Raw genomic sequence first — 25242 nt, forward strand, 5'->3', positions numbered from 1 at the left:
ACAGCGACTGTCAATATAGCCCCCCGGCCGGCGAGGCGCCCCGCACGCCTTGTCCTCACCTTACAACCCCACCCGCCCTCCTGGACTCCGGCGGTCAGCAGCCGCGCCTCCCCGTTCCCACCCAGGCTGCAGAGGCAGAGACTACCTCAAGAAGCGTACGCCTGCCCGCCCGGCTGCTGCTGGGTCTAGCCGCCGTCGCTCCCCGCCCCTCGCCGACAAGCTAACTCACCTCTTCCTCCGGCTCCTCCTCCTACCGCAGCCGCCGCCGGCGGAAGCGTCACTTCCGCTCCAGCAGGCCCATCTCTTCCGCATTGCGCAGCCGTAGGGGACGGAAGGTCCGCCCTCGCGGTGGAAGGGGCGGGGTGTCAAGAATGGAGGCTCCGCCTACGCGAGGTTCTGCTGCTGGGCCGGTTGCAGGTTGCCTGCTGGCTCTGCCACCTTGCTTCGATTTTCGATTCCTGAGATGTGACCTCCCTAGGTTTTAGCTGTAGGGTCCACCACTGGGGAGGCGAAGAGAGTGATGTTTCGGCCTCCTTGGCTCCTTAGCGTGAGATCTTTAGAGCTTACCAACGCTACCCGTGGGAGCCTGGGAGGGGCTCTTGGGGGAATGCTTTAGGGCCCAAGATGGGTGACGGGACCACCCCCTTCCGCCCCCACTGGGCCTCACTGGCGAAGGGGAGGATCTTGGACAGCCAACTCGCTGGGCCAACCAGGTGGCTCCTGGAGAGCTGTCCATGGTGTTTTGCAGCAAACAGCTCACAGCTTTTTTCTAAGCCTCTGAGTAGGAGGTGGTGGTTGTTAAGTGCCGTCGAGTGGGTTCCAACCCATAGCGACCCTGTTTCCAAGAAGGGCCTGGTTAGCTTGAACCACCGACCTTGTAGTTAAAACGATTTTGCAATCCTGCTAAGCCTACAGCACCACACCATATGCCATGGAGTCGTTTCCAACTAATAATGACCCAGTGTAGGGTTCACTGAACCTCAAGGTCGGTTTGAACCACAAGGTCGGTGGTTCAAATCCACCAGCTGCTCCTTGGAAGCCCGATATATAGAGTCACTATGAGTCAAAACGTAATCCAGGGCACTTAACAGCAACAAAAATTTAGGGTTTCCAAGGCTGTAATTAGTTGACGAAGTCTTTCTGCTTGGTAGATTTTGTTGTTGTTAAGTGCCATTAAGTCATTTCCGACGCTTAGCGTAGTGGTTACGAATCGGACTGCGAACCTTAAGGTCAGCGGTTCGAAACTACCAGCTGCTCCGCGGGAGAAAGATGAGGCTTTCTACTCCTGTAAAGATTTACACCCCTTGGAAACCCTGTACTGGGTCGCTATGGGTCGGAACCGACTCGATGGCACTTAACAACAACAACAACAACAGCGACCCTGTATAAGGTTTCCAAGGAGCAGCTGGTGGATTTGAACCACCGACCTTGTGGTTCAACCCAATCTTCTAGTCCAGGGCTTTATCCTACAGTGCCATGCTGGGACTCCGCTGGGTAGGTAGCAGGAAGGAAAACAAACTAGTATCTGCGTTGAAACAGTCCTATTCCAAAGTAAAGCTGCCTTTTCTTCTTGTGTGTCCTGGATCCCTCAAGAATACAAGGGGAAAGTTTGCTCAGCTGTCGGGGGGTGGGGTGGGGGGGTGGGTGGAAAGGCAACAACCAGATCTCAACACTAAGTAAAAAACATAGCTGTAGTGAGGTCAAAGCAACTAAATGCAGTAACTAAAAGGCATCATTTCACACCATGCTTCCTAACAAATCAGTGTATGGTATAGATTTCTCATTCTGTTTCCACATACTTTATCTAAATATGGGAACGAAATTAAAACTAACAGGACGAAAGAAATTGAAAACGTGAGGAAAGCACTGCTTCGAGAAACTATTTCCACTTGGCCTTTGCTTTTTTCTTTACCTCTTCCCCTTCTTGCTTTTATTTTAATTGCAGAAGCAGAATTGGAATATGGCATGTTACCCAAAATTGTTTCCCCTCCAGGCCATCACGTGGCTCTATTTAGGATTTCTTCATCTGTTTTAGAGAAGTGGAACCCAGCAAGCCATAACTCAAGATTAGAAAAGCCACACCCAGGTAAAGAAGAGGAAATAAAACGACACTTGGATTTAGTTCTGAGAACAAGAGGTCCCTCTCTCACCTAATACATGTTTTGCTCTGTCCTGTGGTTATAGACAGCAGTCTCAGAGTTAAACTCATCAAGAAAATGTATCTACTGGTCAAGTGCTACTAATTTTTCTTTCCAGAGAATTTAATTTCAATTAGAGATTACAATTGACAAAACTATATAGGACTGGCTAAGAATGGAAATTTTGCTTCTCAGGAATGCCCCCTCTATAGTATTGAAGGTCTACATAGAGGCTGTTGTTAGGTGACATCAAGTTAGTTTTGATGCATAGCGACCCTATACATGACAGAAAGAAAAAATACAGCCCAATCCTTCTCCATCCTAACAACTGTTACACTTGAGCCCATTGCTGCTACTACAGTGCCAATCCATCTCATTGGGAGCCTTCCTCTTTTTCACAGATCCTCCACGTTACCAAGCATGATGTCCTAGGACTAGTCGCTTCTGATAACATATCCTTAGTACAAGCGATGAAGTCTCACCCTACTGGCTTCTAAGGAGCATTCAGACTATACGTCTTCCAAAACAGATTTGTCTGTTCTTCTGGCAGTCCATGGTCCTTTTAATATTTCTTCTCCAACACCATAAGTCAAATGCATAATTTTTCAATTTTCTTCCTTATTTATTGTCCAATTTTCACATGCATAGGAGGTGATTGAAAATACCATGGCTTGGGGCAGGCTTACCTTAGTCCTCAAATGGGCATCTTTGTTTTTGAACACTAGAGAGGTCTTGTGCACCAGATTTGCCTAATGCAATACATCTTTTGATTTCTAGATTGCTGCTTTTATGAGTGAAAAGTCTTGGACAATCTTTTCTTTTCTCAATCTTTTCTCCACTAATCACGTTATTTATTGGTTCAAGATGTGATAATTTTTGTTTTCTTGACATTGAATTAAATCCATACTGAAAGTTGTATTAGTAAGTTTTGGTCTTTGTTAGTACTTTAAGCCCTCTTGGCTTTCAGCAAGGAAGGTTGTATTATCTGCATATCACAGGTTGTTAATGAGTCTTCTTCCAATCATGATGCCACATTCTTCTTCATATAATCCAGCTTCTCAGATTATTTGCTCAGCATACAGATTCGATAAATATGGTGAAAGAATACAATCTTCACACACACTTTCCCTGATTTTAGACCATTTCAGTATCCCCTTGTTCTGCTTGAATGATTGCCTCTTAGTCTATGTTCAGGTTCATCATGAGTGCAATTAAGTTTTCTGCAATGTTAGCCATAGCTTGTCATGATTTACACAGTCAAAACCCTTTGCATAGTCAATAAAGCACAAGTAGATATCTTTCTGGTGTTTTATGGTTTGGCCAAGATCCATCTGACATCAGCAAAGATATCTTGAGTTCCATGACTCTTCTGAATCCAGCTTGAATCTATGGCAACTCCCTGTCAACATACTGTTGCAGCCATTTAAAAATTATCTTCAGCAAAATTTTCCTTGCATGTGATATTGATGAAATTGTTTAATGAGTTCCACATTCCATTGGGTTACCTCTCATTGAACTGGACACAAATATGTATCTCTTCCAATCAGTTGGCAGGTAGCTGTCTTCCAAATTTCTTGGCATACATGAGTGAGCACCTCCAGCACTGCATCAGTTTACTGAAACGTTTGAACTTGTATACAGTCTATTTCTGGAGACTTGTTTTTTTGTCAATAATTTTAATGCATCTTGGAGTTCTTTCAGTAACATCAGTTCTTTATCAAATGTTATCTCCTGAAATGGTTCAACATCGACCATTTCTTTTTTGATACTATGGCTCTTTGTATATCTTCTTTTGACGTTTTCTGCATCATTCAATATTTTGCCTCTAAAAGTCTTCAATATTGCAAGTTTAGGTTTGAATTTGTTTTTAAAGTTCTTTCAGCTAGAGAAATGCAGAGCATGTTCTTCCCCTTTGGTTTTCTAACTCCAGGCATTTGCACATTTCATTATAACTTTGTCTTTTTGAGCTGCCCTTGAAAATTTCTGTTCACCTCTTTGACTTCCTTATTTCTTTATTTGATTTAATATCTCTACGCTGGAAAGCAAGTTGCAGCATGTCTTCTGACATTCATTTGGCCTCTTCTTTCTTCCTGTCTTTTTAACGACCTTTTGCTTTCTTCCTATATGATGTTCTTGATGTTATCCCACAGCTCTTCTGGTCTTTAATCATAAGTGTCTAATGCATCATATCTGTTCTTGAGATGATTCAGATGGGTTATGTTCAAGGTCACATACTAGGTCTTGTGGATTTGTTTTACTTTTCTTCAGCTTTAGCTGGAAGAATTGATGGTCTGTTCCACACACAGTCAGCCCCTGGCCTTGTTTTTGCTGATATTGAGCTTTTCCTATAAAAAAAATAAATTTGATTCCTATATATTCCATCTGGTGAGGCTCAGGTTTCTAGTTGCCTTTTATGTTTTTTAAAAATATATTTGCATTGAATAAGTCATTGATGTTGCAAAATCCTATCATGTGACCTCAAGCAACATTTATATCACCAAGGCCATATGTTCCAACTACTGATCCTTCCTGTTTGTTTCTAACCTTTGTTTTCCAATCACCAGTAATGATCAATACATCTTTATTACATTTTTGATCAATTTCAGACTGAAGAAGTTGGTAGAATTCTTCAAGTTCATCATTGCTGGCTTTTGTGGTTGGTGCATACACTTGAATAATAGTAGTAGTAAATGGCCTTCCTTGAAGGTATATGGCCATTATACTATCACCAACAGCATTATACTTTAAGATAAATCTTGAAATGTTATTTTCTCTTGAATTTGTCATTCCTGGCATAGTAAACCATAAGATTGTCAGATTCAAAGTAAGTGGCCAGTACCAGCCAATTTCAGCTCACTAATGTCTAGGATGTGAATCTTTTTGTCTTACATTTCATTTTTTTTTTTTTTAGTGTTTTATTGTGAATTATGTGATAGCTTACAAGGGAGAACATTAGCTTTACATTCATCCTATCGTATATCATTTCATTGCCATAGTTACAATCCCCTCTATGCATCATCAACCAGCCAAAGGGTATACCCTGCAAGCTTCCCCCGGTCATCAGCACACAGCCCCTCTCCCTCTCTGGGTCTAAAGCCCCCAGCTGCTCCATCTCTCCATGTCATCATCTCTGCCTCCATTTCTGGCATCACTCCTTCTCTGGGTAGGGTCCCGCTCTCCGCTCTTCTCCCTTGTTGGTCCCAGGGTCCTCCGCTCCTAGACTGCAAAGTCAAATCACTCCTTTTGCTACAAAACATCTACCTTTACATTTCTAACCCTCACAATCAGTCCTGATAACAATTATTCACTATTGTATCACAAGGGACCTATCCACATCTCCTTTCATCAGCTCTGTCCAGACAGATTGGATACTACTCAGTGAAGATTCTACCTTCCTACGTGTCCTCTGGATCTAGGTTCCCTCTTGAAAGCTTGTAAGCCAGTCACTTCTTGCCTTTGTAGCCCCCCCCCCAATTTTGGGTAGCCAATGTCCAAGTTGCCCATCCCTGTCTACTCTGTGTATGGAGGGGGTGGGACTGATCCTCATTGTAAAGATTTGTTCCCTCTTTTGAGCTACTGCATCCATAGGTGTAGGTAAAGTTTATCAAATTGTTTCAGATTACTCTATTTTTCCTTCTAGTTGAGCTCTGACCATCCAGTCATTGAAGCTGGGTCAAGTGGTATTATCTGGAAGTGTAGGTGTTCTTGTGCATATGCCCTCTCTTATCAGCTGGATACATTTCATTTTTGACAACTTTCATTTTCCTAGATTCATACTTTACATTCCACATTATGATTATTAATGGTTGTTTGTAGCCATTTCTCTCTTTTAGGCCCCATCAGCAAATGAAGGGCCCCAAAACTTTACTTCATTCACTTCATCATGGTCAACTTTACTTTGAGGAGGCAGTTCTTCTCCAGTCATATTTTGAGTGCTTTCTAAGAGGGTATAATCTGATATTATATTTTCCAATCTGGCACCGTATTTGAAAACATTCTGCTGCTATTCATAAGATTTTCAGTGTCTAAACATTCAAAAGTAGTCTGTCTCTCCTTTTACATAGTCTGTCTTAGTCTGGAAGCTCAGCTGAAACCCGTCCACCATGGGTGACCCTGCTGATATTCAAAACACCAGTGGCATAGCTTCCAGCATCACAGCAACATACAAGCTACCACAGTACAACACACTGACAGATCTATGGTGGTAAATAGAGGCATGCACCAGAAAAACATAATGGTTCCACTAAAGATAATGCTATCAAACACATTGGTTGACTGTTTCCCTTATATGGCAGTTAAGATCCAGAAAAGTTAGCCTGCTGAAAAGCACTCAATTTCAAGCGGACCTGGGACTTAAAACCAAACTTGCTCCACCTGAACCCAAGATCTCTTCTACTATATCTCTGCATTAGAAACCCCACCTTTCTTAGAGTGGGAAGCACGGGTGCTAGGCTCTGATAGTAGCAATTGTTGTGATTGTTTCTGCTTTATTTTTATTTTGAACTAAAGAGATTGAGAGAAAATTTTCATTTCTCTGGGCTGGAATTGCTGATCTTTCTTTGAATTGAACTGGGGGTGGTAGGGTTCTTATTGCTAGAACTTTTCCATTTCCCTTAGAAATATATCATTTTAGCTGTGATACAAGCACATGTCAAAGTTTTGAAATAAAAGCCTTTAAAATGTGACTCCTTTGTCTTGTCCCTCTTTCCTATTATATTTCTACTTTTGTTTACTGTAGCACTTGATAGTTGCTGGACAATGTTCCATAAATTTGAGAAGTGTCTTTGAGGCAGTGTGAATTATAATATAGGTGGAGTGGCTTATACAGACTTCTTTGTGAGGTTCTAGGGACTCTGAAGAGACAGGCTGGCACTTCTGACCCCTGAAATTTAGGACAGAGAGGTCTTGTGGGAAGCTGAAAAATGACCTCCCAAGAGAGTCCCCATCCTAATCCCAGGGACCTGTGAGGATATTTGAAGAAATGGCATTTGCAGATGTGATTGAATTTAGGATCTTTCTTAGATGGGGAGATAACCCTGGGCAATCCAGGTGGACCCTCAATGCAGTCCTACATGTCTTTTTTTTTTTTTTAAGGTGTTTTTTATTGTGAATTGAGTAAAAGTTTACAGGGCAGACCACCAGTTTTACATTCAACAAATCATACACCTTGTTTCAGTACAATGATTATAATCCCCTCCATGTACCATCAGTTAACAGTATTTCTCTCTATTCACTTTAGCTTTTTTCAAAACAAAACAAAAAAACACTCAGGCATATATAATAACACCTCCAAAGGGCACATTCTGCAAGTCTGCATCCTGGCCACGGCCACCAGCTTAGTCCCTCTCTTCCCATGAATCTAGAGTCCTCAGCTGCTCCCTCTCTCCATGTCCCCATCTCTGCCTCTGGCTCCGGTATCACTGCTTCTCTGGATAAGGTCCCACATTCCGCTTGTGCTCTTCTCCCTTGGTGGTCCTAGGGTCCTCTGTTTCTGGACTGTAAGGTTAACTACTCCCCTGTTTTTGTTACAAAACTTCTACCTTTACAATTGTGACAGTCGCAATTAGTCATGATAATTATTCAGTACTGAATCATACAAATCTTATCCCCCTCTCTTTTCACGAGACCCATCCAGACAAGATGAAAACTATTCAGTGGGGACTCTTTCTCCCCCCCTGTACCGCCCCCCCCCACACACAAACTAAACTCCCTCTTGAAACCTTGTAAGCCAGTCACTTTGTGCCTTTATCACTCTCTCATTTTAGGTAGCCAATGTCTAAATTGCCCATGCCTATCTACCCCGTGTACAGAGGGGATAGCATTGATACTTGATGTGAAGACTCCTTCCCTATTGGTATTTAGAGGTACTACCTCCATGAAGCTAGGTCAAGTTCATCAAATTATAGCAATTTACCCTTGTTTCCCTTATCAAAAAAAAAAAAATTTTTTTTTTTTTTTGTAATCTTTATCCATTCGAGTTCTAATTATTAAGCCATCTAGGCTAGGTCAAATAGGTACTATCTGCAAGTTTGGTTGTTCTTATGCATCCCCCCTCACTTCATATCATCTGGATGCTTCACTCTCAGCTCTAGACCTCTGTGGCTATGTCCTTGTCCATTGTCTCAAATGTCCCCAGGTCTCCACCACACTTTGGACCAACCAACCCTTCCTTTTCTCTCTCATCACCAGGTCAATGGGAGTCTATGGACGGTTGCTGAACTCAGCCCATTGCTTCATTTTTGCCTTTCCCCTTTTCCATTCACCAGTAGACAAATGTGGTCACCAGCAAGCTTACATGTCAGTTCATGTGTTCCCTTTGAGTTTCAGACTTAAAGGGGAGTTTGTCCTGAAGGATCTTGATTGCTTGCCTTTATGGCTTCCCAGAGAACAGCTTGCTTATTCTTGTAGTAGCCAGTCATGCTGAAATTTTTGTTTTGGTTTTTCCTCATGATCTTTCTTTGAAGATGTGTTTTTCTGTTGCTCTAGCTGTTGCAGGCTGATCTGCTTGTCCTTGTGAATGGGAATGTCCCACCTCATAAGGTTCTGGATGGGACTCAGGATTCCACCTAAGGTCCCATACTCTGTAAAGGCTTTGCAAGAGGCCTATTTCACTGGGCAAGTTCTAGAAAGCTTTTTAGGTATTTCAATCAGTTATAGGCTGAAGACAGGCTTACAAGTTTTCTGTAATCATGTTTCCCAACATTCTTTCTATCCCACTCAAGTGTCCACTTTACAATAGTAGGCAAGGAAAACCAATATTCACAAGACAGTCAAGCATTTTAGTATTATTTCCCATCTTCAAACTATGCCTGGATCCCTGTATCACAGAGCCCGGTTGTTCCAGGGTTGAGCATGCATCACTATTTACCTCTGTCCCATTAGGCCATGCAAACCTGTCTCAGTGTTCCCTTATCTATCTTGTTCTTCTGTCTCCTCCCCCTTTTTGTATTGCCCTCCCCAACACCCAAACTAAACTCTCCACCCCAACCCCATGGTTGTGGTTACGTTATATTCCATTAACTCTTCCCTCCATTTAAGACAGCCTATTTTATCCTGTAATCTACCTAAACTTCCCATCACCTGGATCTTTGTTCCTCTGTGTTTACGTTCTTTCACATTGTAATTGTTTTGATCATAGATTGACCTCCCAGATACTCTATTCTTATAATTTCATTCTGTTCTTCATTTGTCCATTGAGTTCAGGGTAATGCTGCCACATACGTCATTCTCTGGTTGTTGTCTGTTCTAGCTGGTTCTCAGTTCACAGAACTCCGTTTAGGATGTTTTTCATAGCAGGGTTGGCTTTGGCAAATTCCTTTAGCTTCTGTTTATCCTGGAATGTTTTGATTACACCATTGTATTTGATTGACAGCTTTGCTGAGTACAGGATTCTTGGATGGTAGTTTTTTCTTTCAGCATTTTATATATGTCTCCCCATTGCCTTCTTGCCTGAATGGTTTCTGTTGAGATCTGAGCTTAATCTGATTTGCTTGTCTTTGTATGTTACATTTCTTTTTTCCCGAGCTGCTTTCAGGATTCTATCCTTATCTTTGAATTTGGAAAGCTTGATTATTATATGTTTTGGTGATTTTAATTTAGGGTCTATCCTTCCTGGGGTTCATTGAGCTTCTTGAACGCTTATCTTTTCTATTTTTAGAATGTTAGGAAATTTTTCTTCCAGAAGTTCTTCAACTATCTCCTCTGTGGACTTGTGTGATTCTTCCTGTTCTGGAATGCCGATGATTCTTAATGCCGATGATTCATGTTGGCCAACATGAATCTTAGGCCTTCTTCAGATTTTTTAAATCCTTTTTTGTGCTTGCTCTTCTATTTTAGGACTGTTGAGAGATTTATCTTCTAGCTCACTAGTTCTGGCTTCTCTCTCTTCAATTCTACTCCTTTGCCCTTTCAGTGTATTGTCTATTTCTGATATTCTATTATTAATCATTTGGACCTCTTTCTGTAGGTTTTGAGTTGTTTGCAATGCTGTATCTATCTGATTTGATTGTTCCTGTAGCACTTTCCTGACTTCTTCCTTATTTTTCTCAACTCTATTGTATTGTGTTTTGATACATTTTATAATCATTTTTCTGAATTCCTTCTCAGGCATTACCAAAGCCTGCCCATCTTCCAGTATTGAGTGTAGGTGTACTTCCAGCTCATTTGCCTCAGTCACTTTGTGTTGTTTCTGCACATGTGCTGATATGGTCATCTGTTTCTGTTTTGGGGGCATGTTCAGGAGTTATTGGTGGCCTTAATATTTAGATGGGTGTGTGTTTTTGTATTTTTTATGCTTTCTGATTGCCTCCAGGTAGATGTGATCAGGAAATAGGTTTCCCTTTTCACTCTTCTTCCTGAAAAATTTCAAGATGCCACTGTTGGTCCTTGTGACGTAACTCAGGATTTAATTTTCAGCGTATTTCCTTTTTAGTCTGCCTGCTTGTCCTACTCCACAATCCCCATTTAGGCCTTTTTCCTGGTGATAAAACAGTTCAGGGCCAGCTGTGACCGTTTCGCACTGCAGTTTGGTTTTAAGTGGAAACTGTTGCCTTAAATTTCGAGGATATCTATGCGCATGTGTAGTAGAACCCTCTGGAGGTGGGTGTGGTGTGTCTACTTACGCAGCACCCCATCTAGTCAACAGAATGGAGGTGCACAGCCAGCGAGAGACCAATGAACAGACACATTAAAAAAAAGTATATGCACACCTTAATCTCCATGGCTCTGTCAGGTGTCAGTGGCTGCTCTTCCCCAGCTTGGTCTCGCCCAAGATGGCAGCTCCGGGAACAGCTAAGCATCCTGGATTCAAAAGCACTGGATATTTTGCTTCTGCCTTCCAACCTTCTAAATATTCCTTTATAAGTGGTTCAGAGTTCTGGCACCATCCCCTGAGCCTGCTTGGTCTGGTATTCTGTGTTGTTGCTGACAGAGCTCCTTACTGCATGTCTACTTGATCCGCCATCTTGTTTGTTCTCCCTACATGTCTTTATAAGATGGACGATGAGGGAAATTAGATGCATGCACGCGCACAGAGGAAGTGATTTGAAGACAAGTAAAGATTATAGCAATGTAACTACAGGCCAAGTAATACTGGTAGCCATCAAATTCTGGGAAAGGCAAAAAGAACCGATTCTCTAGAGACTTGAGAGAATGTGGCCCAGCAAACATATTGACTTTGGCCCAGTGATACGAATTTTAGACTTCTGGTCTCTGAAACCATGATTAGATAAGTAGTTGTTTTAAACAACTTCATTTGTGATAATTTTTATGTTAACTGTTGTTGTTGTTAAGTGCCATTGAGTCGATTCTGACCCATAGAGACCTATATAGGGTTTCCAAGCAGCAGCTGGTGAGCTTGAACCACCAACATTGCAGTTCAAACGACTCTGCATTCTGAAGCATTAGCCCACAGCGCCACACCAGGACTCCTTTATGGTAACTGTTGCTGTTGTTGTTAAGTGCCGTCGAGTCGGTTCCGACCCATAGCAACCCTGTATAGGGTTTCCAAGGAGCAGCTGGTGAGCTTGAACCACAGACCTTGCAGTTCAAACGGCTTTGCAGTCTGGCGCATTAACCCACAGCGCCACACCAGGACTCTTATGGTAACTGGTGGTGGTTATTTGCCATGGAGTTGGTTCCAACTCAGAGTGACCCTGTACAGGGTTTCCGATGCTGTAAATCTTTACGGGAGCAGAAAGCCTCATCTTTCTCCCACACAACAGCTGGTAGCTTCGAACTGCTGACCTTAAGGTTTGCAGCCCGATTCATAACCCCTATGCTACCAGAGCTCCTTTTTATGGTAACTCCTTGTTGTTGTTACATGCTGTGGAGTCGGTTCTGACTCACAGCGACCCTGTACAGGGTTTCCGAGGCTGCAAATCTTTATGGGAGCAGAAAGCCTCATCTTTCTCCTACAGAACAGCTGGTAATTTCGAACTGCTGATCATGAGATTAGCAGCCCGATTCATAACCACTATGCTACCTGTGTGACTATTTTATCTGGAGAGAGAATGGGATCAGCAAAACAGCCCAAAAGAGGTTTCATATATCAGTCCTGTAGAACAAATTGAAGGCAAACACCCTGATTTTTAGATGTTAATTTGTGACCAAGTTTTCTCTGCTAGGAGAAACTCTTTGTAACAGGTTGAAACACTGTTTCCATAGGTTAAAAATGCTAACATAGAAAGAATTTTATATGGTTCATGCTAAAAGTATGTCCAAGGTAAACTATGTTGTTGTTGTTAAGTGCCAGTCGAGTCGATTCCGACTCATCACGACCCTGTATAGGGTTTCCAAGGAGCAGCTGGTGGGCTTGAACCACCGACTTTGCAGTTCAAATGGCTTTGCAGTCTGGCGCATTAATCCACAGTGACACACCAGGACTCCATTTATTTAGTGATTAATGATTATCCCAAATAATGACTTAAGAAAAATGATACCATATTTCATAAAATTGTGATTCTGATGTCTTTCCCCTGATTCAAGTAGCAGAACCTAGCTTTATAGCATGGCTTTCCTGCCAAAAATGCTAGAAAACATGGAAAATCTGGGAAATACTAAAGCTTTAACCAGCTATCTTTAAACAACTCCTTCTACATAGGCTAGACTACTTTTTATACTGATTTTCAGAGATCTATTAGTATATAGATGGTTCAGTGGTAGAAGTGTTACCTGCCATGTAGGAGGCCCGATTTGTTTCCCGGTCAGTACACCAGGAATCCTGGTGTGGCACTGTGGGTTAATGTGCTGGACTGCAAGGTTGGTTTGAACCGTAAGGTCTGGTTCAAGCTCACCAGTTGCCAATTGGAAACCCTATAGAAGGTCTCTATGAGTTGGAATCGACTCAAAGGCACCTAACAATAATTAGTATATAGAAGGAGCTATGGTAGCATAGTGGATTATAAACTAGGCTGCTAACCAGAAAGTCAGCAGTTTGAAACTACCAGTTACTGTCAGGAGAAACATGAGGCTTCCTGCTTCTATAAAGATTTACAGCTTTGGAAACCCTATACAGGGTTGAAACTTGACAGCACCATCATTAGTATATAGAAAAGGATGGCTCCTTGTTAAAAAGTGGTTTTGAAAGATAATGCAACATTAGGTTACAAATTAGCTGTTCGCTTTAACTAAGAGATGCATTATGGAGTTCTGGTAGAGTAGTGGTTTACAAGTTGGGTTGCTAACCTCAAGTTCAGCAGTTCAAATCCACCAGCTCCTTCACAGGAGAAAGATGAGTGTCTCCGCTCCCTTAAGGGTCTATAACCTCTATAGCTTCGGAAACTCTATACAGGTTCCCAATGAATTGTAACTGACCCGACAGCATACATCCACCACCAACATCATGAAATGTATGACATTGGGCCAATCTGCTGCAAAAGACCTCTTTAAAGTGTTCAAAAATAAAGATGTCACTTAGAGGACTTAAGTGTGCCTGACCCAAACCATGAGTATTTTCAGTCACCTCATATGTGCCTCCTAGACAATTAATAAGGAAGATTGAAGACTGATGCCTTTGAATTATGGTGTTGATGGGGAATATTGATCATACTAGGGTTGCCAGAAGAATGAACCAATCTGTGTTGGAAGAAGTACAGACAGAAAGAATGCTTAGAAGCAAGAATCTTGAAACTTTATCTCACATATTTCAGACATATTAGCAGGAGGAACCACTCGCTAGAGAAGGACATCATGCTTGGTAAAGAGTGAGTTGGGATTTACTTGACAGCATACAGCACCTAACAACAAGTTCATGGTAATCAGTAAAAGACAAGATTTTCAATAGGAAAAAATATTTTTTTTGTAAGTAGCAAATATAAAAGCTTGATTGAGAGCAGTATTATTTGAGGGTAAAATCAAACAGAAACTCAGACTTAAAACACACACAATAGGTAGGAAATTGCCACTTGAGCAAACTGAATTTGTAACAAAAATGGAGTATTTTCATTTGGAACAGAAGACCAACTCCTGAGAGCTCAAGCAAATGGGATTTCTTTTACTGACAAAGACTCACAAAAATCAAATAATTACAGCCTAACAGGGCTTGGCTTTACTGAGATCAGAGCTATAGGATATCCACTCTTCAAGCTATTTCTGGGTCCCTAAGCTGCAGGCCTCCCTGGAATTTCAACATCTAAGGATAAGAAAGCATCTGTGGTCAAAGTGTTTTGCAAATTAGCTTAAAACGATTTCTGCAGGATTTTTGAAAACTTTTGTCCTGTATGTGTTTTGAATTATCTAGCAAGGGATATAATGTACATTTTCCTAATAGTATTTTAAGCAACAGCATAGAACTAGTGGGCTATAGTATACATTTTGAGAAATGCTGTGCTAGGTATTCCCATTGTACTAGATGATTCTAACATCTAAATTTTGGCTTATAGCTAACAATGACTGGAAGAACATCAGTATAAATTACTGGTTCCCACATAGAGAGAGGGAACATCTGAGGACTCTGGTAAGAGAGGGACTGAGAGCTGGCGGCCAGGAGGCAGACTTGCAAAATGTGCCCTTTGGTGGCTTAAATTATATATGCATGAATGTTTTTTAAAAAGCTAAAATGAATAGAGAGAATAGAGAGAAATACTGTTAGCTGATGGTACATGGAAGGGATTATAATCATTGTAATGAAACAACGTATATGATTAATTGAATGTAAAACTGATGCTCTGCCCTCAATTCACACTTAAAATTTTTTTTTACTGGGTCCCAGAGGTTCAGTAGCATGATGGGGATTGGTCTGTGCTACATACTACCACAAATTCCTATTTGTCTGCCTGTGGTGGATGTTCCCAACCTGCTTGCTCTCAGTAGTTCTATCATTTCAGTTCCAGAGGGCAGTCTCCTAAATATTTGGGGCAAGACAGCTTTGTGCAAGTATGCTGATAGATGCCGTAGAGTCAATTCCAACTCATCATGACATGTGACTGATAATGGTCCCATAGGGTTTTCTAGGCTGTAGTCTTTATAGAAGAAGATTGTCAAATCTTTCTCCCATGGATTAGCATGTAGATAGATTAGAACCACCAACTTTTCAGTTAGCAGCTGAGCACTTAACCATTGTTCCACCAGGGATCCTCTTATGAAAGTATAAAAAAACAACACATGCCACAGAGACAATTCCCACTTAGTGACGCTATGAGCAGCCTCATCTTTCTCCTGCAGAGTGGCTGGTGGATTTGAACCACTGATCTTGCAGTTAGCAGCCCAATGCCTAACCCAGTGCCACCAGGGCTCCTTATGAAAATATATTGCTGCTAAGTGCTGTCAAGATAGTTCTGACTCATAGAGACCCTATAGGTTCTCCAGGCTGTAAATCTTTATGGGAGCAGAAAGCCTCATCTTTCTCCCTTGGAGTGGCTGGTGGGCTTGAATCTCAAACTTTGTTTATCCTACAGTGCACCACTATGTACCCTATGAAAGTACCATTGTTGTTAAGTGTCATAGAGTGGGTTCTGATTCATACTGATTCTATGTAGGGTTTCTGAGGAGCAGCTGGTGAGTTTGAAGTGCTGACATTTTGGTCAGCAGACCAGTGTTTATCCTACAGTACTACATCAGGACTCCATGCAAGTATTATTGTTAAGTGCTGTTGAGTAGGTTCTGACTCATAGTGACCCTTTATATGGTTTCTAAGGAGTGGCTAGTGAACTTGAACCACTGACCTTGCAGTTCAAACTGACATTGCAGTCCAGCGCATTAACCCACAGCACCACAGTGTTGTTGTTGTTAAGTGCCGTGGAGTCAGTTCCGACTCACAGCGATGAGGCTGTAAATCTTTACGGGGCCAGAAATCCTCATTTTTCTCCCGCGGAACAGCTGGTAGTTTCGAACTGCTGACTGTGAGATTAGCAGCCCGATTCATAACCACTACGCTACCAGACTCCTTATGGCACCACAATAACACCTCCCAAATATAAAGAGCTTACTGTTCTAAGTATATAAGTTCTAGTGTTTAATTTTGCTCATTTCCTTTTACTTAATGTAGCAGTTCAAAATGCTGCAATGAGTCAACAACAATTCTTTAAAACCAGGTGCCATAGTCAGTTCTAACTCCTAGCAAGCTCTGGTGGTGCAGTGGTTAAAGTGCTTGGCAGCTATCTACGGAGGGTGAGGAGATGTGGCAGTCTGAGACGATAGCCTTGGAAGTCCTATGGAGTCAGTTTCACTTTGCCCTGCAAGGTTGGAACACTCTATGAATATTACCATGTTAGAAATGAAAATGTTGTTAATTGCCGTCGAGTCGGTTCCAACCCACAGCGACCCTTAACAGGGTTTCCGAGGCTATAAATCTTCACGGGAGCAGAAAGCCTCATCTTTCTCCCGTGGAGCAGCTGGTAGTTTCAAACTGCTAACCTTGCGGTCCGCAGTCTGATTAGTAACCACTATGCTAGCAGAGCTCCTTAGCCTTTGTAACCATAAAGTACCACCTACAACGTTGTCACTTTTGTACCATTTTTTATGGTTTTGTGACTCCAAGGGAAATTAGCATTTAAAATTGGGCATTAGTCAAAATTCATTGAATTATACAAAGTGGCTTCTGAAAATTTGAAAAAATGAAATAAGAGACAATGGAAGCTTACACCATGAACTTAAGTGAAACTAGCTTTAAAAACCAACAATTAAAAATAAAACAGCTATTTCTTCTTCCTCTCTTCCCTTCCGCCTCCTGCCTTCTCTCTCGGTAGAGGTCACCTTCCTCACCCTGAATAAAAGTCTCTAGATGGGCTGTTTGGTGTGAAGTGTGGTTGATGAGTGGCGCCAGGTTGTTTTTTCCCTTTCATTGGTGTCAGAAGCGGGATGGTTGAGGCCCCCGATTTAACATCGGAAGGCCCAGGACCCCGATTCTCCTGGTGCCCTAACCCGCTCATTTCAACATGCCCTCCCAGTGCCCGCGATCATCTTCCCTGACACCTTCTCAGCACCCATCACTGTCAAGACTATTCTTCAGCCCTCTGGCTCAGGTTCCGAAGACCTAGAACTGGGGCCTAAGCCCAGTCCAGCTGCTGACCTGGTTCCATCGCTTCTTGGTATCCCATTGAAGAGCCCAATGGTTACTGACAACACTGCCAACAACGACAAAGCCATCGCCGACCATGGTCCTAGCCCAAAGACCAAAGACAGCCTCGTCGCCTCAATGCCAGTAGGAAGTAGCTACAGAAAAGTGACCTTCGTCCCTTCTCCCATGGGCATGGATCATAGAGACGGCCATTCATTTTTCTTATTTTACCAGAGGGGGAAATGTTACAATACCTTCCGGTTCTTCCCTCTCCCCTCCCTCCAACTCCATTTTGTCTGTTTCCCCGCCCTAAGCTACAAGGTGCGTAGTTTAAAAGACAACATGGCTTTTGATTGTTGTTGTTGTTGTTATGTGCCATCAAGTCGGTTCCGACCCATAGCGACCCTGTATAGGGTTTCCGAGGGTATAAATCTTTACGGGAGTAGAAAGCCTCATCTTTCTCCCGCGGAGCAGCTGGTAGTTTCGAACCGCTGACCTTAAGGTTCGCAGCCCGATTCGTAACCACTACGCTACCAGAGCTCCTTAGGCCAGAGTTAAATCACCCCAGCAATGACCACTCCCTTCCTGTTGAACCTATATAAGTCCCCTCCCTTCCCGTTGACTCTCTTCTTCTTCCTCTCTTCCCTTCTGCCTTCTGCCTTCTCTCTCTGGCAGAGGTTACTTTCCTCTCCCTGAATAAAAGTCTCTAGATGGGCAAAAATAAATAAATAAATAAAACAAAACACCAACTTCCCTAATTTCACATATTCTAGTAAGGAAGTTACTTGCTATGAGATTTATGCAGTTTTGGGCCAATTTTGAATGTTACAGAGGTTACCCCCTACAAGTAAATATGGCTAAAATCAACGAAGACTCAGGGAACTTGCAGGGCAAAAGCCCCCATAGTTGCCCCCTTGAGTAACTCCTTTAGTAACCAAGGATTACTAAACTAGGCCCACTCCTGGGAGTTAACAGGACTCCTTTGAAGGGCAATTTTGGGTTAAGGTCTGCATCAGCCTTGCTGAACCTTTCTTAGAATTGCACTGGTCTCAAACTTTCTGAATTTCCTCCACAGGTTCTAAAGCATGCCAGACTTTTCCAGATCCTTCCCTTTCCCTGCTTCACCTCCACATTTTGGTCTGTACTTCAGAGATCTGTACTAACATTAGGACCCTTATCCTTAACTTTGCAATTCAAATGGCTTTGCAGTCTGGCACATTAACCTACAACACCACACCAGGACTCCTGAAACCTATTTAGTGAAAAGAACATGCTATGTAGCTGTAGCTATAACTTACACTTAATTTTCTTCTAAGTGGATTCATTCAACAACTGCTAGTTGAACATGACTCCTGGCGTGGTGCTGTGGGTTAATGCGTCAGACTGCACAGCCATTTGAACTGCAAGATCAGTGGTTCAAGCTCACTAGAAGCTCCTCAGAAACACTATGTGGGGTCACTATGGGTTGGAACTGACTTGAGGGCACTTAACAACAACAAGGTACTGCATTTTTTATAAAATGGAAATAATTTAGAGGGCTGCCCCCAAAGAAAAAATGAAAAGATAAAAATAACTTTTACCTTCTTTTCCTCATTGTTAACATTTAACCAATTATCTCATTGTTGTATAGTGCCATCAAGTCAATTCTGACTCATAGTGACCCTGAATAGAGTTTCCAAGGATCTACTGATGGGCCTGGCCCTCAGACCTTGTGGTTAGCGATCCAGTGCTTATTTTATAGCACTACACCAGGATAATCCTATGGGAATTCCCAACATAACAAATAATACCCTTTAGCTATTTCAGGAATGAACATTTCTCTGATTGGGACACCACAGCCATTTGTTTTGTGACTTGTTCTATGCTAAATTCACCTTACGTTAAGACCCATGATAAAAATTCTGAGTTTATTCTAAGAGTTCTTAAAAGTAAATATAGGAAAAGTAATCATCAGCCCATTGGATTTGGAAAACTACAGTTTAAGGTCCAAATGCTGTGAATGTTACACGTTTTCTCCATTGAAGTTGAAAACCCTGTTCTGATTTTAATTCTATTTACTAGGCCAATAGGGCATGACAAAAAAAGAAAAAGAAAAAAAATCTAAAATGAGTATATAGAAACAATGTTCCTATAATACAGATAAAACTGAAAGCAATTAAAATGCATGACACTTTTCGAACTTCACAAAGGGTACATATGGACACAGGGTATTAGAGTAAAAGAAATACTCTACCTATAAAAAGTCACCAGCAAAATGCAACAAAGGATTACTTAAAAATTAATTTAATGCTTGGCTAAAGCAGAATTATATATAATTATCAAACAATAGTCCTTAATTTCCAAAAAGTTTCTCTTTTGAAAATCACAGATCAGAAAGGCTAAACTTTAAAACAAGTTCTCTGAATATTTAAAATGTGGTATAAACAGTATAGAAGACCATGGGATATTAAATTGCCTGGGGGCAGCTACTCAGCAAGGCATATGTTTTTTTATTGCATATATAACTCACATATGTGGGATGTTAAATATGTCAAGACTACTAGAATTTAAAAGCATGTATTTGTAAGCTGGCCAGGGAGTAAAACCAAGAATGAGACAGGATGGTCAGCCCAAAACCATGCAGTTAAATTGTGGAATTATTTTTAAAAGTTAACCTATGTTCCTCCTGAACTATTTTGCATATATTATTTAGAGTTCACATTAAATTGCCACAAATGACTATAATGCCAATTCAAGGAACAAAGTTTCCCATTCACCTGATGACTGAGTCCACAACTCAACTCTCAATTTTAAGGCAGCACAGCTACTCTGATAGCAACTGCTAACCAGAAGGTGATGAACATTTAGTCACTTGCCAGCCCTTTTGTTGCAATGTGTACTAATTTTCCTAAGACAATTTGCTATTAATTTTCTGCTGTTAAAAGATTTACTCTGTAGAAAAACACCAATGTCCAGTGTGAAAGTTAACTCCAGGTGGTATAAATACATATATGCATAATTACACAATTTACATGGCACACATTGTTTACAGAGGACAATGAACTGCAAGGGCTAATTTGAATGACCATACAAATGCTTCTGTAAACAAAGTATGACAGGAGTAAAGGAAAAATTCATGGACTCCTAGAAATAATCTGAATTTCTTTCATTCTAAAGAAATCGCATGTAAGGACACAGTATTGAATATAATAATACTCTGTATTAAAACAAGAATCATTATTTTACAATTTAAGAAACTTTACATATATACAAAATTTATACATTGGGAATGGTATTCTAGCAAATAGCCACATCAATCTATTTTCCTTCAATCAAAGTCTTAAATTCTTTGACATTGTGGTCAGTTGCAACAGATATAGCATGATCCAGAGCTCGAACACTTGCAAGGAGTTTTATTATCTGTTTTATATTTTCCCTAGGAAAGAAAAGAATAACATCTCATTAATTAATACAAAAGGCTTTCAGGAAAATTTTGCTATTAACTTTATGACTATTTTAGAAACTGTACAGTTAATTCATTCCAAATACATTTACATCAAAGAGGGGGAAACAATAAACGTGAGTAATCTACCCACCATTTGTCTGTCAGTTTGTCATACTGCAGTGGCTTGCGTGTTGCTGTGATTCTGGAAGCTATGCCACTAGTATTTTAAATACCAGCAGAGTCACCAATGGTGGACAGGTTTCACCTGAGCTTCCACACTAAGACAATGTAGGAAGAAAGAGAAATGGACTACTTCTGAATGTTAAGCCACTGAAAACCTTATGAATAGCAGTGGAGTACTGTCTGCACCAGAACAGTCAATAGTGAAACATGAATAGCACTAGAATATGGTCAGATATAGTGCTGGAATATGATCCTCTCAGGTTGGGAGATACTCAAGCTTGGGGAAGAGCTTCCACCTCAAAACAAAGTAGAGTTAACCTTGATGACGCAAACGGAGTAAAACTTTTAGGACCTTCATTTGCTGATAGGGAACAACTCAAATTAAGAGAATCAGCTGTAAACATCATTAATAATCGGAACATGAAATGTAGAAGTATGAATCTAAGAAAGTTGGAAGTTGTCAAAAATGAAATGAACACAAAAAGATCGATAACCTAGCTATTAGTGAGCTGAAATGGACTGGTATTTACCATTCTGAATCTGATAATCATGCCTTACTACACTGGGAATGACAAACCGAAGAAGATAAGCATCACATTCATCAACAAAAAGAACATTTAAAGATCTATTTTACGTATAATGTTGCCTTTGATAGGATATTATTCATACGCCTACAAGGAAGACCAGAGTCCTGCTGTGGCGCTGTACGTTAATGCACTGGACTGCAAAGTTGGTCTGAACCTCAAGGTTGGCAGTTCAAGCTCACCAGCTGCTCCTAGTTGGAACTGACAACTGACTTGATGGTACTTAACAACATCAAAAAAAGGAAGACCAGTTAATATCACTATTATCCAAACTTGCGCACCAACCACTAAGTCACCGATGATGATATTAATGGGTCGGAACCGACTCGATGGCACTTAACAACCACAACAACCAACTTTAGTCTGAAATTGATTAAACATGCAATCAAGATGGATTGATAATTACTGGTGATAGGAATGCAAAAGTTGGAAAAGAAAAAAGAGAAAGGATCAATAGTTGAAAAATAAGGCCTTGTGATACAAATGATCCTGGAAATTGTATGGCAGAAACTTTGAAAGACCAATGACTAATTCACTGCAAATGCTTTTTAAAATAACATAAAATAAGACTATATACATGGACCTCACTAGATGGAATACACAGCAATCAAACTGAATACATCTGTAGAAAGACACAGTGGAAAAACTACATTATCATCAATCAAAACAAGGCCAGGGGTAGACTGAAACAGATCATCAACAGCTCCTATGCAAGTTTAGGCTGTAACTGGAGAAAAATTTTAAAAGTCCACAACAGCCAAAACACGACCTTGAACAAATCTCACCTGAATTTAGAGATCGTTTCAAGAACTGACTTGATGCATTAGACGCTAGTGACTGAAGGCCAGGAGAGGTGTGTGATGACATCAAGAACATCATACAGGAAGAAAGCAAAAGGTCATTAAGAAGACAAGAAAGAAGGAAAAGACCAAAATAGATGTCAGAAGAGACTTTGAAAATTACTCTCCCGAATAGAGATGCTAAAGAAAATGGAATTAATGAGGAAGTCCAACAGCTGAACAGAAAATTTCAAAGGGCAGTTTGAGACATTAAAGTATTATAAAGAAATGTGCCAAAGACCTGAAGTTAGAAAACCAAAATGGAAGAACACACTCAGCAGTTCTCACGCTGAAAGAATTGAAAAAAAAATTCAAGCCTCAATTTGAAATATTGAAGGATTCTATAGACAAAATGGAGTCCGGGTATGGTGCTGTGGGTTAATATGCTGGACTGCAAAGCTGGTTTGAACCTTGAACCGCAAGATCAGCAGTTCAAGCTCATCAGCCACTCCTCAGAAACCTCAGTGTCGCAATGGGTCAGAACCAACTCAACAGTATTTAACAACAACGGACAAAATGCAGAAAGCATCAAAAGAAGATGGAAAGTATACACAGTCACTGTAACAAAAGGAAATGCTCACTGTTGAACCATATCAAGAGGAAGCATATGATCAAGAGCCAAAAGTACCGAAGAAAAAAGTTCAAGTTCCAACATGCACCAAAGCCATTGGCGAAAAGAACAAGGCTCTGGGAATTAACTGAATACAAATTGAAATCTTTCAACAAACTGATGCAGCACTGGAGGCACTCACCCATCTATGTCAAGGAATTTCGAAGAGAGTTACCTGGCTAACTGATGGGAAGACGTCCATATTTGTGCCCATTTCAAAGAGAGTTGATTCAAAACAATGCGGAAATCACTGTACAATATCATTAATACTACATGCTAATAAAATTTTACTAAAGGTAATTTAAAAATGGGTGAAATAGTACAATGACAGGGAGCTGCCAGAGGTTTAAGACACATTTAGAAGAGAACCGGGGACAAGGGATATTAATGCTGACTTCAGATGGATCTTGAGTAAAAATAGAGAATATACCAGAAAGATGTTTACCTGTGCTTTATTGGCTATGCAAAGGTTTTCGTCTATGTGGATCATAAGCTACAGACAAAATTGTGGAGAATGGGTATTCCAGAACACTTACTTGTGCTCATGAGGAACCTGTAGTACACAAAGGTGTGTGCCAGGGTTGTATTTTACACCATACTTATTCAATCACCTTTTGCTGATCTTAAACCATTCAGTGTCCCCTTGGTCTGTTCTAATGACTGCCTATCTTGGTCTATGTACAGTTCCTTACGAGCACAATTAAGTGTTCTAGAATACCCATTTTTTCCAATGTTATCCATAGCTTGTTATGATCCACTCAGTTAAAAGCCTTTGCAAAGTCAGTATAGCTCAGGTAAACAAAGGTTTGCGCCAGGGTTGTATTTTTCACCATACTTATTCAATCTGTGGAGTCCTGGTGTAGTGCTGTGGGATAATGCACTGGCCCACAAGGTTGGTTTGAACCAAAGATCAGCGGTTCTAATTCTCTAGCCACTCCTCAGAAACCCTCTACAAGGTTTCGACAACACTTACAATCTTACTTGCTCAAAGTGAAGAGAACGTAAAATACTGCTGAAGATCAAAAACCACAGCCTTCAATATGATTTGTACTTCAATGTAAGGATAACAATTAATCCTCAGCACTGGACCAATAAATAACTTTGTGATAAATGGAGACAGGATTTAAGTTGTGAAAGACTTCATTTTGCTTGGTTCCACTCTCAACTCATGGAAGTAGCAGTCATAAGGAATCAAATGATGTACTGCATTAGGCAAATCTGCTGCACAAGACCTCTTCAAGAGCTGGTCAAGAACCCAAATGTCAGTTTTAGGGCTAAAATGTGTCTGATCCAAAGCATGGTATTTCCAATAGCCTCATGTTGTTGTTGCTGTTAAGTGCCATCCAGTCGGTTCTGACCCATAGTGACCCTGGATAGGGTTTCCTAGGAGCGGCTTGTGAGCTTGAACTGCCAATCTTGCAGTTCAAACGGCTTTTCAGTCTGGCGCATTAACCCATAGCACCACAATAGCCTCATAAGCATGTGAAAATTGGACAATGAATAAGGAAGACCTTTGAAGAATTGATGCATTTGAGTTATGGTATTGGAGAAGCACATTAAAAGTACCATGAACTGTCAGAATAACATATAAATCTGTGTTGGAAGAAGTATAGTCAGAATTCTCCTAAGAAGCCAGGATGGCAAGACTTTGTCTCTCATACTTTGGACATATTATCAGGGACCAGTTGCTGGAGAAGGAAATCATGCTTGGTGAAGTGAAACAGAGGATGACTCCAACAAGATGGATTGGCAATGTTGCAGCAGCAATGGGCTCAAGTGTAACAATGCTTGAGAGGTTAACACAGGACCAGACTGTGTTTCATTTTGTTGTGCATAATATCTCTGAGTCAGAACTGACTCAATGGCACCTAACAACAAGAAGCAGCAAGCTACAGTATGTAAAACGTGTTATTCATCCATATAAATTGAAACTTCGTACATGTTTAAATGACTAGCCCAAAGATGGAGACTCATTTGAAAAACTAAACAAAACACACATTTAGATCATTGTTTAAAATTAATACCAATAAATCCCACAAAGCAATCTGTTTCCACATGACCTCAGAGTCCAGTCTCCTCCTCAATGTAGTGTTTTAGCTCATTTCGAATATACCTGGGACATCAATTATATTTGTGTCTTTATCACTAACTAACTAAATCAAGATCCAGCATAATTCCCACTCTTCCAAAAGTCACTGAAGAATAGCATGGCTTCCATTATCATTTATCAGAAGCTTTCCCTTATCATTTATCAGAAGCATTATTATGTAGTAAACCTCAAATTTTAATGTGCATCAGAATCACCTATAGGGTTGTTAAAACACATATTTGTTGGACCCTACCCGCAGAGATTCTGATTTAATCGGTCTGGAATGGGACTTAAAAATGTTCTTTCTGAAAAAAACTAACAAAAAGACTTCCATTTCTAACAAGTTCCCAGGGGATACTGATGCTGCTGGTTTGGGGAAC

The 25242-nt window shown here is 40.9% G+C and overlaps 2 protein-coding genes across 3 annotated transcripts in view; both read right to left on the reverse strand.

The window, feature by feature from the left end:
- The window catches only part of SYNJ1 (synaptojanin 1), a 129202-nt gene extending 128890 nt beyond the window's left edge, over positions 1–312 (reverse strand). For both annotated transcript variants that reach the window (XM_006862531.1, XM_006862534.1), the window contains exon 1: positions 230–312. In XM_006862531.1, the coding sequence (XP_006862593.1) occupies positions 230–312 (83 nt within the window). The remainder of the gene's footprint in view (positions 1–229) is intronic.
- A 19089-nt stretch (positions 313–19401) lies between these two features.
- PAXBP1 (PAX3 and PAX7 binding protein 1) overlaps positions 19402–25242 on the reverse strand; it is a 55907-nt gene continuing 50066 nt past the window's right edge. Inside the window, exon 18 of the mRNA XM_006862537.1 lies at positions 19402–20548. Within this exon, the coding sequence (XP_006862599.1) occupies positions 20431–20548 (118 nt within the window). The 3' untranslated portion in view covers positions 19402–20430. The remainder of the gene's footprint in view (positions 20549–25242) is intronic.

Source organism: Chrysochloris asiatica, unplaced genomic scaffold (genome assembly GCF_000296735.1).
Source record: "Chrysochloris asiatica unplaced genomic scaffold, ChrAsi1.0 scaffold00049, whole genome shotgun sequence".
NCBI lineage: Eukaryota > Metazoa > Chordata > Mammalia > Afrosoricida > Chrysochloridae > Chrysochloris > Chrysochloris asiatica.